General features: G+C 37.5%; 1 protein-coding gene across 1 annotated transcript in view; it reads right to left on the bottom strand.

Annotated features, from left to right (window-relative positions):
* Nucleotides 1–17,222, bottom strand: part of foxj3 (forkhead box J3) — a 114,191-nt gene that overhangs the window by 15,639 nt on the left and 81,330 nt on the right. The window contains 2 exon segments of the mRNA XM_058790661.1: nt 4,283–4,384; nt 12,743–12,826. Coding sequence (XP_058646644.1) covers nt 4,283–4,384; nt 12,743–12,826 — 186 coding nt within the window.

Genomic DNA, 17,222 nt, shown 5'->3' with positions numbered 1-17,222 from the left:
TGAAAAGAAACCGAGCATAGCAGATTTGTTTTTTTCCCGTTGTACCGAAATCATATCGAATCATGACCCCTGAACCGAGGTACATACCGAACCGTGACATCTGTGTACCGTTCCACCGCCTAACACATACATACATACATATATATATATATACACAAATATACATGATATGATAAGTTGCTATCACAGGTGGAGTGCTGAGGAAAAGGAGACAATCAAACAGAAACTGCCTGGTTTCAGAGGTCTTGAGGGGAATCCTTAGCACTTTTCATAACAGTAACGGTTACGGATGCGTCACCTACGTGACTTGTGGCAAGCGTACGCCACACTGGCTGTACAAGAGTAAGATCAGCGCTAACATGCCGCGCCCCACACTGTGGCTCATATGGAGAGAGAGCGTGGCTGGTGGCCAGCAAGATGATCTGCTGTCTCAGACGGCTGAGAGAGGAGAGCTCTCCTTCAGTAAAGGTCACGATGCTGGCAGCGTTGGAACCGTCAACTCGCACAGCGCAAATTGGTTTGGGACAGCTCACAAAGGTCCTGAATGCTACAGAGACCCTGACCTTTCTGTGTGCACTGTTGAATGCGCAGTTTTCCGAAGCGGAAGAACCTCCACTTCAAAATGATAATCCCAATTATCATTTGAAAAGCTGAACTGCAAATATGTGCTGGTTGCAAAATGAGAATAAATAAGGCATTGGAGGGATGGTATGGGAATGAATATAATGAGCTCCTGGGAGAATAGTCCTACATTGAGTTTGCCGTGGTAGGAAAAGATGAATGGAATCGCAACAATGCTGGCCATGCTCACATCACACACCGCATGTCTTGGCAGCAGCAGCGTAGTACTAAAACCACGCAACAAGTCCCAAGATTCACCTGCCTCTCAGTAAGGATGTACAGTGGCTTTCATGCTACACTTAACGAGTCACCTACCCAAAAATTAAAATACAGTCATTATGATCATGTCGTTCCAAACCTGTTTGAACATATTTAGCAAAACGTCTCAATGCAAGTCAATGGGGTCCAAAATTACATTAAACCCTATTGGCTTAGTATGGACATTTTCTAAAACATAGGGTTAGCATTTCAATAGTGATAGGCCCAATAGATTTATGGTTGCCGCAAGACATGCAAACGCAAACGCTTCGGTCCCGTTCCCCCTTGACTCAGCGCGACAGCAGATAGAAAGACACATTACAGATCACGGTCTCTTACAGAGAATTATCATTCAAGCAGAATAAATGTTTCCCAATCCTATTATTCCCTGTTCATCAAAAGAGCGGAGCATAACGGTTGCTGGGGCTACACTGGATTGAGGGTGGATGGGGGGTTAATGTCATGGAATGATTTGCATATTATAACTCTTCCCTCTTTCAGCTATGTTTAGGCCTGGAAACAGTATATTACCAGAACTAACCCTGTGTGCAACTAAGCTCAGGCATGTCGAAAATTCAATCATGCAGAAACCAGTTACAATTATAATCAAAACCTGGTGTGAATAACAAGTATAAATGTTATATGTAATTAAGTCATAAAAGAGGCTTTTAGCTGTGAGCCTTTCACCACAATCTATTTTTACTCCCTGTATCCATAAAGTATGATTTAAAGACCTCGTCACACTGTGGTTTGTTCAAGGCCCAAAATGTAGACGCCTACATACTAACACTGTGTGCACGTCCGCACGCACGCACGCACATACACAGTGGGAAAGTAACACGCAGAGAGAAGGTAAGGGGTGAACAAATCCATTGCAAATACTCCTGTGTGTTTGCTTCGGTGGAAAAGGAGCGCTATATTTAGCTGTGAATTAAAGTCAAAAGCCAGTGGAGTCTTTCATACGGGCGACTAATCTTCAGCATGAGACAAGGATTATGAAATCAAAGAGAAATCCACCCAGGTGTCTCTAACAATAACTTGCATTCAAAAGAAAAATTCTACTTCGACGCAATTTAAAGACAATGTTAGAAAAGAAGGAAAGAAAGAAGTTCAGCTTAGGCTTCAATCCATCTTTTGTTACAGTCTTTCAATATAAAATAATAAATGTTATAAATATATTTTAAATCATATCTAAAAAATGTATATCATTAAATTACAAATCTCTCTCTCACAATTATTTTGAGTATTTAGCAGTAATTTGTACTATGCATTTAAAGAAAAAGTTAGAAACATAAATATATAAAATGTATTCAAATATACATAAATATTAATATAATAAAATTATATATACACATTATACACCTATATCTCAAATATATATTTTGATTAATTTAGCAACATTTCACATTCATTTCTACTATGCAATTTAAGTAAAAGATTATGAAAGTTCATGTTAAGCATCAAGTATTATTATATTTAAATAATATTTGTATATAACATTTCAATATCCTAACTTTCTTGCAAGGCTTTAGTACGGTCAGATTAACATTTTTAATTCACTTTGCAGATTCTCTCTTTAAAACATCATAGAATATAAGTCTGCAGATTCCATCTGAGCCTACTCACGAAGCTCAGCCAACTGAACTGAGAGAGGGAAAAGCATAGCAATAGCATAGTGATCATTTAGTCAGAGAGAGAGAGAGAGAGAGAGAGAGAGAGAATGCTCAGTCACAGCCAGGCTTTCCTTCTCCATGTTATGCAGCACAGGCGCTTTCCCATTGGCCTGCACCAGCAGGCGGGAAAGTATGAGAAAGAGGGAATTCCTGTGGCTTGGCATGAAGTGCTCAAGAGGCGCGGCATGTTCTCTGTTTACAGGGCCCACACTGAGAAACAGCATCTCCAAGGAGCCACCGAACTCTGCTGTCTTGTTTTTACTCTCCTGTGTGTTTGGTTTCTAGTCTATCAGCATTTCGAGTAGGAGGGCAAAGAAAGCATATGCTCATGGGATAACCCCGAAATCCCACTATGGGTGGATCTTGAAATTCTTCCCATATGAATCAGTCATACCTTAAGCTTGCATTGTTTTGTTGTGTGAAACGCTCTAAAAGTCTTTTGGAGGTGTGCAAATACAACAATACTAATATTGCAATAAAACGGTCAATAAAAGATTTATGGTTTATTGTTTTAACATAGGATGTGTTCTAAAACCATTAAAAAAAGTCAATATTTGCATGCTATTTATCCTTATATATATTTCAGTATCACTTATTATTTGAAAACTGGGTCACTTATGAGGTTCTATTTTAGTTAGGATAACTCGCTAGGTTTTACAAAGAAATGTTCTAGCAAACACAACAGTTCTATATACACTGTATAAATATCATATACAGCACCAGCACCAATACTGTATTCTATCCAGGATGAACAGATCACCAAACACTATAATTCAATCCAAATGAATTCCACATTCCCCCTCAGTCCTCATCTTAAACACCATGCTTAATGTGAAATACTATTGGTTTAATGCCTGAAGTAAATTAATAACTGATGCTTTTGGGCTTTGTAAAAGCACTCCAGAGAGAGCAAGCAGCCAGCACCAGGCCAAGAGTGGAGCGCTTAAGGTTAAAAAGCCTATTTAAATTTCAGAGTGTTTTGCTCCATTCCTTTTTACACACTTCTCCATGAAGTCATGCCACGGAGGGCGAGTTATGGTACGAGTCACTCCGGGTGCTCTGCCTAGAAGCATACAGCAGGTAATCAGACCTCCAAACATTCTCTAGCAGAAAAGCACTGCAACTATTTAGCACCATTATACAAGCTTTTATAGATGTACCACAACCTTTAAATGTAACTTAACTTTCACAAGTATTTGAATGTTTACAGACCGGTCCCATTCGCTTTCATTGCAAGTAACCAAGATTTTTGCTTTTTTAAAGAAAAGGAGAGACAAATGGAAATTAATATAGTTGTTTCTGCATATTAAGACGGTATAAGAGGAAGCATTTTAACATAAAATCACACACTTCAGCTTTAACGGAATGACAGAACCACTGAGGCAAACCAAACCCAAAGATGAAGAATACTGTATTTGTGCATGGCTTAATATCTTGTGTAAGCGCAAACCTGACATTTTGGACTCGACAGACATATAGAATAAGGTATTAGCGATTCACAATACACCACATATGCACCGTTAAGAGGATTTGTGCACATAACACCAGCCCAATATAGATTAGACTCAACGTCAGTTTTCTCAGCGTCCATGTAAACAAAAGCATCACACGTCAGTCCTGTTATGAAGTACACGCATATAGTCATAGCAGGAAAAATAAAATATAAACTGGGTATGTAGGACGCTGGTGTCAGCTGTGATAGGAGAAACACAGCCAGGACTGAACACTACCTTGTTAGTCACAGTGTTGATTGCCAGCGTTGGAGAGGCACTTCCAGAGATGATGCAGTCCATTCCCAAGTTATCCGACTCCAGGCTGTACGGCGTGGACGCCTGCAAGAAAACAAAAGAGACATACTCAGCCAACCAGGATGGAGATGATGAGGGATGTGAAGTGACTTTGATTTCTATTCAAAGGCGTTTGGTATTACTCTGGTGCAAGAAATTTAAAAGCATACGCAGTGAGCGTTTATCAACAACAAAAGAGCAGCACCTTTTATTTAGGTCAAAATTGGAGGCATTCTGGGAAAGAGATGAGCAGGAGAGAGGAACGGCTCCCTGTGCTCTGTCTGCTCTTGCTGGGGTAAAAGATAACTTCAGCACGCCTGTCTCCCAAAACTGCTTATTATAAGAGGATTGCCTGGCAACAATGCGATTTTTAATTTGTGATAAACATAAATGAGATTTTGCTAAGTCACAATTTTTAATGTCAAAGAATTTCTTAAACGAGACAGCAGGAGGATGAGAGAGAAACAGAGAGAGAGAGAGAGAGAGAGAGAGAGAGAGTGAGTGTCTAATGAAATATACTCCTAATAGCGAGCGTCACACTTTGCACAGACAGAATTCCCACTTATTTTTGCATGCAGGATCAGGCTGAGAGAGAATGGATCTAATTGGAGGTTTTTGATGTGAGTGAAGTGAGTGTCAGTATGAAAAATGTTTGTGTGTGGCCTGAGGGCAGAGCTGTGTGCCGAGAGAATGATACTCTCACTGGAGTCTAGAGTGTGGCAATTATAAATGACACTGGCCTAACTGCCATACAAGAGGAAAACACGCGCCACCAACTCAACACACATGAGGTCAATTAGGCTATCAGGCTTATCACATGTGATTTCTGATATATACACTTTTTGTCCAACCAATTTACATTCTCTTAAAGGGACAGTGCACCAAAGGTGTGCGATATGTATGGTCTATGATAATATCGTAATTGTTGTTTTAACAATGTATGAGCAGCCACTTACAGGGCTCCAGACTGCGAGCAAATGGTCACATTTTGCGACCCTTTTTTCTGCCGGTGTGAGTAAATTTTAGGCGGGGACCACCACGTTTTTCATGTGTTTGCATATGAGAAACATCAAACGACAAACGAAACAAAAGCGTAACAAAATCCCACTACTCGTTTGAGCTGCGCAGCATGGACCGTTTATCAGCTCGGACCGCAACGCACCAAACTTGTCCGAGTTAGAACAACTTTACACAGGAACAAAAGCTGATTTCGCAACACTGTTACAGCACAGCGCTGCGAGATCCAGTGACAAGTGTTTGAATTTGCCGCACAATGAATAAAGTTTGCTGTGAGATCTAGAGAGAAGCATTCAAATTCTGCTCAGAATTCTCTGTTATAAACAGATCAAACAGTACTGACGTAGAAAACCAGAAGCAGTAACGCTAACGCTAACTGTAACCATGGTGTTGTGGTAGAAATTGTCAAATGTTACTCCATTATTCATTCAAGGGTTTATACAACCTTTTGAGAGAGAAATTCAAGCAATTTTCAGTGACTTTTCAGTGAAGCATTTCACACAACTGTTGCCAGCACTTTAAAGCTCCAATTTGAATGTTATTTTCAATGGGATGATCAAAATATACTGTGGTGAACAAACACTTGTATAAAATTAAAAAAATTAATCAAATCACCTTTATAACCTGTAGATGGCAACAGAGGTGCATTTATTGGCTTATTAGACATTCATTTATACTTTTTCCTTTATATTTTGAAATTATAAAATACCAATTATTAAAATCACTAGGCTATTATAAAATAAAATCATCAAGAAATCAGATTTTGACAGAGTTTTACTATTTTTGTGTATGAAGTAAGAAAAATCACAAAGTGCTTTGAAAAACAAACTTTTCTTCAATTTGCGACTAAATCACAATCACTGAAGTTGTTGGTCAGTTCCATGTAAGACTACAGAAGAATAATGGTACATTTAATAAGAGTAAAATATATTCCTTTTCTACATAAAAATTTGATTTTGCACGTTACTGTTAATAAAATAAATATTGTAAGCTTCCCAACTCAAGCTTAGTGCTTTACTAAATTAATGCTAATTATTAATGCAAAACAATATATGATATGAAAAAAAAATCTATTTTTTTAATTTATTAGGTGTTATTTAGGTGTGCCCCTAAATTTTCTGCTTGTACTCCTAAGTAAAAATAATACAGTGCTCCAAGTAAAAATAATTAGTCTGGAGCCCTGACTTAGTACATCACTCACTTTGCCAGAACAAAACATGCCTTCACATCATGCACTCCATGAGCTTGATGTAGTCTTTTAGATTGTAGTTTGATTTAAGACATGGGGGCAAAAAAAATAATAATAATAATAATAATGCCCCTCTATGTGTTTTTGTCTTATATTTATGTCATATGATACAATTAGGTGACACACATCACATAAGCAAGAGTGCTGTTTTCCCCTGAATATCAACATGACCAGAGGTGGGTAGAGTACCCAAAAACTGTACTCAAGTAAAAGTAAAAGTAATAGTCTGAATAGTTACTTAAGTAAGAGTAAAAAAGTATCGGATAAAAAAAGTACTCAAGTAGTTAGTTACTAGTTACTTTGGATCATATACTGAATATAGTCTATTTTTATTTAGATATATAGATATTTAGATAAAATGTATATATACATAAATATATACATACACATACATATATACACACACACACACACATACATATATATGTACACACACACACACTGCCGTTCAAAATACTTGTAATGTTTTTTTAATGTCATTCATTTAGCTAAGGAGCATCTTAAACCAGCAAAGGACCAGCATAAACCAGCATCCCAGCTTCAAAACATACCTAACCAGCATATGCTGGTTTTTTTCAACAACATTGGTACCAAATCAATTTTTAACTTGTATTGCATTAAGATAAAGTAACGAGAGGAGCGTCGCCCACAGTAACGAAGTAAAAGTACCGTTTTTTCCTTAAAAATGTACTTGAGTAAGAGTAAAAGTACCCATTTTTAAATATACTCTTAAAGTATTAGTCACCCCAAAAATTTACTCAAGTAAATTTAACGAAGTAAATGTAACTCGTTACTACCACTGAACATGACTACAAACATTAAGAAAGCAATATAAATTTTATTGATTAAATGTACAAATTTGACATAAAAGATGATGCATACATCTATTACTATTAAAAAACAGTTCTGCAAAAAATACGAAGGATATGAAAAATTTCTGTCAGGTCTAAACCAGTCAAGATACCAGCACAAAAACACACTTAGCAAAATATTGTTTGATTAATCAACAACAAAATCCCTGAAATTAGCGCGTTATAATTCGAGCCATGTTTTGACACAAATTTTACTATTCGATTTGATTTCCAATTTGATTCATTTGATTTTCAATTATTCTGGATATATAGTAGCCTACAGTACATGCCCATTTTTCTCACAAAAAGGCCCAAAACAACTTATGCTAATGTAACTAATGTAAAATACACATGAGAGTCAGTAGGTGCTACATTCCTATAATATTGAATGTTAAAATTAACTGATTTATATACACACGCTTAAATTACACAAAATGTTTATAAGTACACTAAGTTTTTATAATATTAATAATAATACTCCAATATTTCTACTCCAATTAGTTTTTTTGAAACAGACATTTAGAGAGTGGCTGTCATAAAACTTGACCAATTTATTCAAACAAATTAAACACTGAAGAACAGTAAAAAAAATTATAAAATGTTATATAGTGCTCATATTTAGCAAAATGCTCTCCTCTTGCATTAATTTTTCTAGCTGACTAACAAGTTTTGGTCACCGAATATGTTTTTTCTGAGGTAAAACGTGACATTATTTATAAGCTGTTGTACTGACACCTTTCTGCGTTTGAAACACTGATTGGGCAATTACATGAGACTGGATGTGGATTTTGGTAAGCTGTACTCTCTTTTAACATACCTTAGGATGTTTATTCATGTTTATTTTGTGCTGTAACTCGTTAAAGCAGAGGAGATGATCAGTTAATGTTTGTTTCGCGCTGCCGCTTCTCTTGAATTGAAGCGCTACAACAATCTGTCACTCCAAATTAAACAGCACCAAATCGGCATTTATTGTTTGAATATTGTAATAAAATGGTAAGAAATTTAAATCTGAGACTTTGTTTCACATCAGAAGTAAAAAAGTACAAAGCTTTTTGCGAGTTTTTGGATGCAATGGGGTGCTACAATGACTACGTTTACATGGACATCAGTAATCTAATTATTTACCTTATTCTGAATAAGACAATATTATAATTAAGGTGTTTACATGAGTTGCTTTTAGAATAATCCTTTCACGTTCTCGTTTTACATGTTAGAGTACATAGAGCGATTAATGGCACACGTCATTACATCCCCACGTGACACCATCTGACTTCCCCTCCAGAATTTCACGTATAAACAGTTCGTCTTCGTGATGATGCCATATACAGTTTTGGGTGTTTCATTTTTAATTTTATGAAAGCTTCAAATGCAGGTAATTATTTTTGCAAACAGATGATGGCGGTGGTGTTGAAGCGCTTTTATTTGCCGTCAAACGGTTGATCACTGCCGTGTGTATCCTGTTGCAAAATGTGGCGAATAGTCCTACACGACGGTGATAGTTTAAGGTGTTTACATGTCTGTACGGCATTTCAATAATGCGACTAAAATAGGAATACTCCAAATGTCTTAATTCGATTTGTGTCTACTTCGATTACGACTTTAGCCGGATTAAGGTAATCAAAAATCTCTGTTTACATGGTAGATTCTTAATCAATGTATTGTCTTAATCGTATTAAAATCAGAGTATTGATGTCCGTGTAAATGTAGTGTTCCGTTCATTAACTGAAAACAGGTGAGCCCTAGTTATAATTTTGTCAATATTGCACAATAAAATTCTTGGTGTCTGTTGCTAAAAACGACTAGTTCAAGCTAACATTTTTTCACCCCATTGTGCTTGTGACTGCGATTTAGTCACAGTCTGATGCCCTGATAAATAACATGATTCGTAAATGCTCATTTCATCTATATGGTTTCCTGTCATGGTTATATGACTACATCTTCAATCCCCGCCCCTTGCTCTTACTATAGCTGAACTTTTTTGGTTCGCCTGCCTCCAATCCACAATGTAGGGCTGGACAAAATGATGCAAGATGCCTCTGAGCCAGGTCAACCTCGGAGGCCAGCGTCGAGTGCAGCCGAGTTGTACATTCCGGTGAGCGCTGCTCATAAATAATGGAAGGAAAAAGCTCTGGCTGAAAATAACCGGCGCAGAAACTCTGCATTAATTGATGTTTGCTAAAAAATGACTGCAGAATGCAACGTATGTAAAGGCTGCCTGGGGCACAGTTTATTAATAAGCTGGACCCCCTCTACAAGATAAACTGAGCTGCACTGAGTGAGACAGCTATATAAAAAGATATGAGCGCGCAATCAGAAAACCTGTGTGCGGCACGACTGTAAAGCACCGACTCAGACATGAAACAAAGCCAGTGTTCTCGACTGAGGAAATATTCAGTCCCGTCTCACTCTTTTCTATCAACACACCAAGCCCATGTTGTCACATATTTCTGGCCTTGTAAAAAAGCAAAAACCCAACACAGGCAGCATCATGCTAAGGCAGACTGTCTGCAAGATAATGCTGATGGAAAAGAGAGACTTGAGCAATATCTTTACTTTGGAAAGAAGCTTCTATGACTAAACTAATACATACTATGTAAACATTAAATCTTATGTGTTGTTGCTTGGTTGGTTTTGTTTGTTGCTCTTTCCAAAAGATAAAAAAAACGTGTGCAATGAGTCATCAACGCATACTCTGAAGAAATTATACAGTTTTCTGCTGACCGTTAAAGTTCAGAAAGATGAATCTGACAACTATAGGCTGAGATTTTTACACCTGTATTCCTTTTTTTCCTACAGAAATCTGTTTTCACAGCAGGCACTCATAAGTGATCCTTACAACATACTAAAACAATATTTCTTTTTTTGTAAAATGCAAACAAACAAACAAATCTCTTTGGTGAATGTGTATCTTTACATACACACTGACATAACATCCAGTCAGAAAGCGAGGTGGTTTAAAAGAACTGATTCATGAGATTCATTTGTTTGTGATTCAAATAACCCTGAAGCAAATGCATGAAAAGACCTGTTTCTATATATTATCTTTGAATTATTTCAGTTTTTAATATCATCACACTCATCTGAAACTGCCAAATCTAGGCTAATATGGCTTGGCTAAATTCTATTTCCATGAATAAAATTGTAAATCAATGGTTCATTGGAACAGATTTAGAAAGATTTTAGCATTACATTGCAGTGAATGGGTGCTGTCAGAATGAGAGTCCAAACAGCTGATTAAAACATCTGAATAATCCATAAGTAATTCACATGACTCCAATGAAGCAAAAAGCTGTGTGTTTGTATTAAACAAATCCTACATTTAGACGTTTTTAACTTCAAATCACTGCTTTACAAGACATTAACTAATGGACTGGGTTTGTGTGAATTACTCATGATGCTCTCATTCTGACGGCACCCATTCACTGCAGAGGACTCATTGAGCAAGTGATGTAATGCTAAATTTCTCTGAATCTATTCCGATGAAGAAATAAACTCCTTTTGGATGGTCCAATGCTGAGTACATTTTCTTTTTTGGGTGAACAATTCCTTTAAAAAAAGAAAAGAAAAAGAAAACAAACTCAATTCAACTTAAGATATTTCTTGTAACTCAACCCTTCAACAACTGTTTTTTTCTTTTCTTTCTTAGAAGAACCAGGGTTCCCACTGTTTTGAAAAACATCAATATGTGAAGTAGCTAGGGGTGTGCGATATATCGTCTGCGATAATATCGTAATTGTTGTTTTAACGATGTGCAATTTGACATTATGGAGTATTTTGCAAAAACCAAACAAAACACCCCTACAGAGAGCACGCATTCATTACGTGAAGTCTAGACTAGAGCGTGTGCGCATTTAGAGTGTTCTTTCACTGCATGATTCAGTCTATTAAAATGCATTAAGAATGATCACAAAATTCAAGATATGAGGGCAGAAAATGTGTATATATCTCATTTCATATAGTTACAATCACACGAAGAGTGCCGTTTTTTGTTAAAAAATAAGCACGATTGTGATATTGATTTTATACAACAGTTCAATAAACAGTAAGTTAATATTAAGAGACTTACGTTTTAGACACCATGTTGCCTGTTTTTGCTCCATTTCGCCAAATAAAAAAAATTCCAAACAGCTACAGCACTGTTTTTTTTTTTTTTGCGACTCTGAGCAACATGACAACGTTTAGTTCCTGAATGAATCGACCTTTAAATGATTCGGTTCTGTCACAATGACTCACTTGTTAACAGTGACTTGCTACTTACATTCAAAGCATCTGTTCATTTTAAAATAATTTCAAATATCAGTATTTAATGTTTTATGTTTAAAATATCAAAACATTATGCATTTGTAACTGCAGGTTAAAGCACTCCATGTCCTAAACAGTGAGTAAATACATCTAAATGCCACTTCAGATGTAACTTCTGCAAAGATTAATTTTGTTGATACTGGTTTCATTTGTTTGATAACAGCCTAAATGTCTTATTCTAACTGACTGATTAAATGTAACAATTTGACTCAAAAGATGCATACTTTTAGAAAAAAATGGCTTTGTTAAAGGAAAAAATTGCCCATTAAAAGGTAAAAATCAATTTAAACTTATATGAAAAGATTCATTTCTATCACTGATGTGAACTGACCACACAGAATATAAAGAATATGCAGCTGTCCATGGTAGTCAGATATCAGCACAATAACAATCGGCAAAATACTGTCTAATTATCGTTATCGAAAAAAATCCCAAAAAATATCTTGATATAATTTTTTTTCAATATCGCACACACCTAGAAATAGCCTCTCTCTAGATACATGCAAAATATCAAAATCTTCTAACTGCATGGACATTTTTGATGATTTTTATGGATATGCAAAGCTCTTATTTTATAATTTTTTATTATATTAATTGGGCAAAAACTGTAAAAATATGTTTTAGTAAATCAAAAACAACTGGACAAGTTATGGGGCCTTTGAAAATTATTATGGAGAACGGGGAGCCATAAAATTACCGTGCTGGAAACACTAATAATCACAGTGGCAACTGAACAGTAATTTAAGCAACCACAGGGTCAAGAGAAGTGATGGAGCAAATCAGTGACATTGAGCTTGAACTGGGAGAGCGAGACACTCACTGTTTTCTGCTTTTTGATCACTCCCGGACTCGAAGTAATGAGCTGAGTTTGGCTTGAGAAAGTCTATGTCTGAAAGCCGACCACCAGGGGGTCTCTGAGCACACACAAACTTAAACGCACGCACGCACACACACACAAAAACACACAAACAAACTTTCACTCACCCGCTCTCCAGACCGTGGCCTCTTCTTGGGTCGTGTGGGCAGTGTGTCCTCCTTTGGATTTGTGTCGATTGCCCAGTACGAACCCTAAAAACAGGACGAGGATGGAATTTTAGTCCCAAAGCAAGTCATCATACTCTAAAATAGTGGTCAACTTAAAGCCATTCAATAATACTTTGATGAAAAGCAGAGCAGGATAATCAGCAGGGTTTCCAAGAGAGAAACTTCTGTAATCAGATCCTGGGCACATTCACTGTCAAACACGTACAACTTTTAGTTCATCAAAGTTTCAGCAGGCTCATTTGTAAGCCCATCACGTCGGGAGAACGTATATGTTGAGGTGCGAAGAAGTTGGGTCTTTTGCTACAGCCGTTTCTTGCGCTCGCTCTCTTGCTTCGCATTTCTCCTGAGCCTTGGCAGAGGCAGGTAAAATGTTAAGCCCCTCCTGAAGCCCCTCTTCCTCAGCCGCAGGTTTATCGATTGCTCCTGTTCAGGGCTGGACACAGAGGTGTTGGATTTCTGGTCAGGTCTGAGCTCTGATAATCAGGCAGAAAATAGCACACCTTGGATTGGGGCTGCTGGTATCCAAGCACCCAAGACCCTGGCTGAATAATTTATCTTTGCATTCTTCCTGTTTAATTTATTTTTCAATAGTGCTGGTCTTCCCAGAAGCTAAAGGCAACTCCGGCCATGAAGTTAGGCAAAAAGAAAAAGAAATTAACCTCCAGGCTTGGGTTTTGTTTTAAAATATTTCATATTATATGGGATAAGATCTCAATTGTCCAGAGAGGGTGCGATCAAGACCTTCAAATTACTTGTGCACAGCTCATGCGTGCACCTATGCAAGGAGAATAATTGAAAATCACCAAAGGATTTGTCTAGACAGCACGCTTCAGGTTCCTCAAACGTTCTGCCTCCAAAGACATATTGATAAAATGATGTAAATTTCTGCATTTAAACAGCAATACAGCACAGGTTAGAATCTACAGAATGGCAATGAGCAAAGGTCCTGTGCCCGAACGGTTTTTCGCAGCCTCCCTACCTTACCTTAAGAAAAGTTCTCATTATCCCTGTTTTAATACACGGCTATTGCAGCCATTTGTTAGGTAAGTGTGACGACAGCTCCAAAACAATCTGACCAATCGCAACGCTCACAGCATGATCACACCTTGCTTTAACATGCCATTTTTTTGGCCTTGGAAGCAGTGTACTAAAACCAGCCTAATGAGAGGATGTGACACAATTAGCATTAATCAAATGGTAAACCAGGCATTAAAATTTTCAAATCACTTTTCAGCAGTCAACCAAAGTCAGACATTACAGTCATTATACATTCTTAAAAAGGTACATACTGTACACACACAAACATTTGTGCGTGTATGTGTGTGTATATATATATATATGTGTGTGTGTGTATGTATATATATATACACATATATACACATATATACACATATATATACATATATATATATATATATATATATATATATATATATATATATATATATATATATATATATATATATACATATATATATATATATATACATATATATACACATATATACACATATATACACAGTCATGGCCAAAAATATCGGCTCCCTTGCAACTCTGTCAGAAAATGCAACCCTTCTCTCAGAAAACTGTTGTATTTTTAAATGTTTTGGTACTCGCGTTTATTTTTTTTGTTTGCATTGGAACAACACAAAAAAACAGAAGAAAAGTCAAATCTGATACAATTCCACACCGAACTCAAAAAAATTATTGGCCCAAAATTATTGGCACCCTTAACTTAATATTTGGTTGCACCCCCTTTGGGAAAAAATTACTGAAATCAAATCGCTTCCTGTAACCATGAATGAGTTTCTTACACCTCGCTGCTGGAATTTTGGACCACTCTTCTTTTGCAAACTGCTCCAAGTCATTCAGATTTGAAGGATGCCTTCTCCCAGCTGCTGTTTTGAGATCTCTCCACAGGTGTTCTATGGGATTCAGATCTGGACTCATTGCTGGCCATTTCAGAACTCTCCAGCGCTTTGTTTGTAACCATTACCATTACAGTGCTTTTTGAAGTGTGTTTCGGGTCATTGTCCTGCTGGAAGACCCATGACCTCTGGTGGAGACGCAGCTTTCAGACACTGGCCATTACGTTGCACCCCAAAATTCTTTGGTAATCATCACATTTCATGATACCGTTCAAACAGTCAAGGCATCCAGTGCCAGAAACAGCAAAGCAACCCCAAAACATCTTTGAACCTCCACCATGTTTGACTGTAGGGACTGTGTTCTTTTCTTTGAAGGCCTCATTTCTTTTTCTGTAATCAGTGCCATGATGTCCTTTACCAAAAGCTCTACTTTTGTCTTATCTGTCCACAGTACGTTCTCCAAGAAGGATTGTAGTTTTGTCACATACGTTTTGGCAAACTCCAGTCTCGCTTTTTTATGCCTTTGTGTCAGCAGTGGTGTCCTCCTGGATCTCCTACCATAGCGTCCCTTTTCATTCAGATGGCGATGGATAGTGCGAGCTGACACTGTTGTACCCTGTGTCTGCAGATCAGCTTGAATTTGTTTGGAAGTTAATCGGGGTTCTTTATCCACCATTCGAACAATCCTTCGTTGTAATTTTTCATTAATTTTGCTCTTCCGTCCATGTCCAGGGAGGTTAGCTGCAGTGCAATGGGCTGCAAACCTCTTGATGATATTGCGCACAGTGGACACAGGAACATTAAGATCTCTGGAGATGGACTTGTAGCCTTGAGATTGTCCATGTTTTTCCAAATTTTTTTCTCTCAAATCCACAGACAACTCTTTAACACTTCTTTCTTTTCTCCATGCTCAGTGTGACACACAACACAAAGGTTGTCAACTTTTCTCCATTTTAACTGGTTGCAAGTGTGATTACTATATTGCCCACACCTCTTACTTGCCACAGGTGTGTCTAAATACAAATTACAGGAGCATCACATGCTTGAAAAGCAATTATTTCTTACAATTTTGACAAGATGCCAATAATTTTGTCCAGTCCATTTTTGAGTTCTGTGTGAAATTTTATCAAGTTTGTTTTTTTGTGTTGTTGCAGTGCAAACAAAAACAATAAGCACGTGAATACCAAAACATTTGCAATTGACAATTTTCTGAGAGAAGTGTTGCATTTTCTGACAGAATTGCAAGGGTGCCGATATTTTTGGCCATGACTGTATGCGTGTGTGTGTGTGTGTGTGTGTGTATGTATGTATGTATGCATGTATGTATTTATGCGTGTATACAGGTGCTGGTCATATAATTAGAATATCATCAAAAAGTTGATTTATTTCACTAATTCCATTCAAAAAGTGAAACTTGATATATTATATTCATTCATTACACACAGACTGATATATTTCAAATGCTTATTTTTTTTAATTTTGATGATTATAACTGACAACTAAGGAAAATCCCAAATTCAGTATCTCAGAAAATTAGAATATTGTGAAAAGGTTCAATATTGAAGACACCTGGTGCCACACTCTAATCAGCTAATTAACTCAAAACACCTGCAAAGGCCTTTAAATGGTCTCTCAGTCTAGTTCTGTAGGCTACACAATCATGGGGAAGACTGCTAACTTGACAGTTGTCCAAAAGACGACCATTGACACGTTGCACAAGGAGGGCAAGACACAAAAGGTCATTGCAAAAGAGGCTGGCTGTTCACAGAGCTCTCTGTCCAAGCACATTAATAGAGAGGCGAAGGGAAGGAAAAGATGTGGTAGAAAAAAATACCACATTAGGGGTACACAATAGGGATAACCGCACCCTAGAGAGGATTGTGAAACAAAACCCATTCAAAAATGTAGGGGAGATTCACAAAGAGTGGACTGCAGCTGGAGTCAGTGCTTCAAGAACCACTACGCACAGATGTATGCAAGACATGGGTTTCAGCTGTCGCATTCCTTGTGTCAAGCCATTCTTGAACAACAGACAACGTCTGAAGCGTCTCGCCTGGGCTAAAGACAAAAAGGACTGGACTGCTGCTGAGTGGTCCAAAGTTATGTTCTCTGATGAAAGTAAATTTTGCATTTCCTTTGGAAATCAGGGTCCCAGAGTCTGGAGGAAGAGAGGAGAGGCACACAATCCACGTTGATTGAGGTCCAGTGTAAAGTTTCCACAGTCAGTGATGGTTTGGGGTGCCATGTCATCTGCTGGTGTTGGTCCACTGTGTTTTCTGAGGTCCAAGGTCAACGCAGCCGTATACCAGGAAGTTTTAGAGCACTTCATGCTTTCTGCTGCTGACCAACTTTATGGAGATGCAGATTTCATTTTCCAACAGGACTTGACACCTGCACACAGTGCCAAAGCAACCAGTATCTGGTTTAAGGACCATGGTATCCCTGTTCTTAATTGGCCAGCAAACTCGCCTGAAATTAACCCCATAGAAAATCTATGGGGTATTGTGAAGATGAAGATGCGATATGCCAGACCCAACAATGCAGAAGAGCTG

This window comes from Onychostoma macrolepis, chromosome 11, assembly GCF_012432095.1.
Source record: "Onychostoma macrolepis isolate SWU-2019 chromosome 11, ASM1243209v1, whole genome shotgun sequence".
Lineage (NCBI taxonomy): Eukaryota > Metazoa > Chordata > Actinopteri > Cypriniformes > Cyprinidae > Onychostoma > Onychostoma macrolepis.
This window is presented reverse-complemented; position numbering and strand designations above follow the sequence as displayed.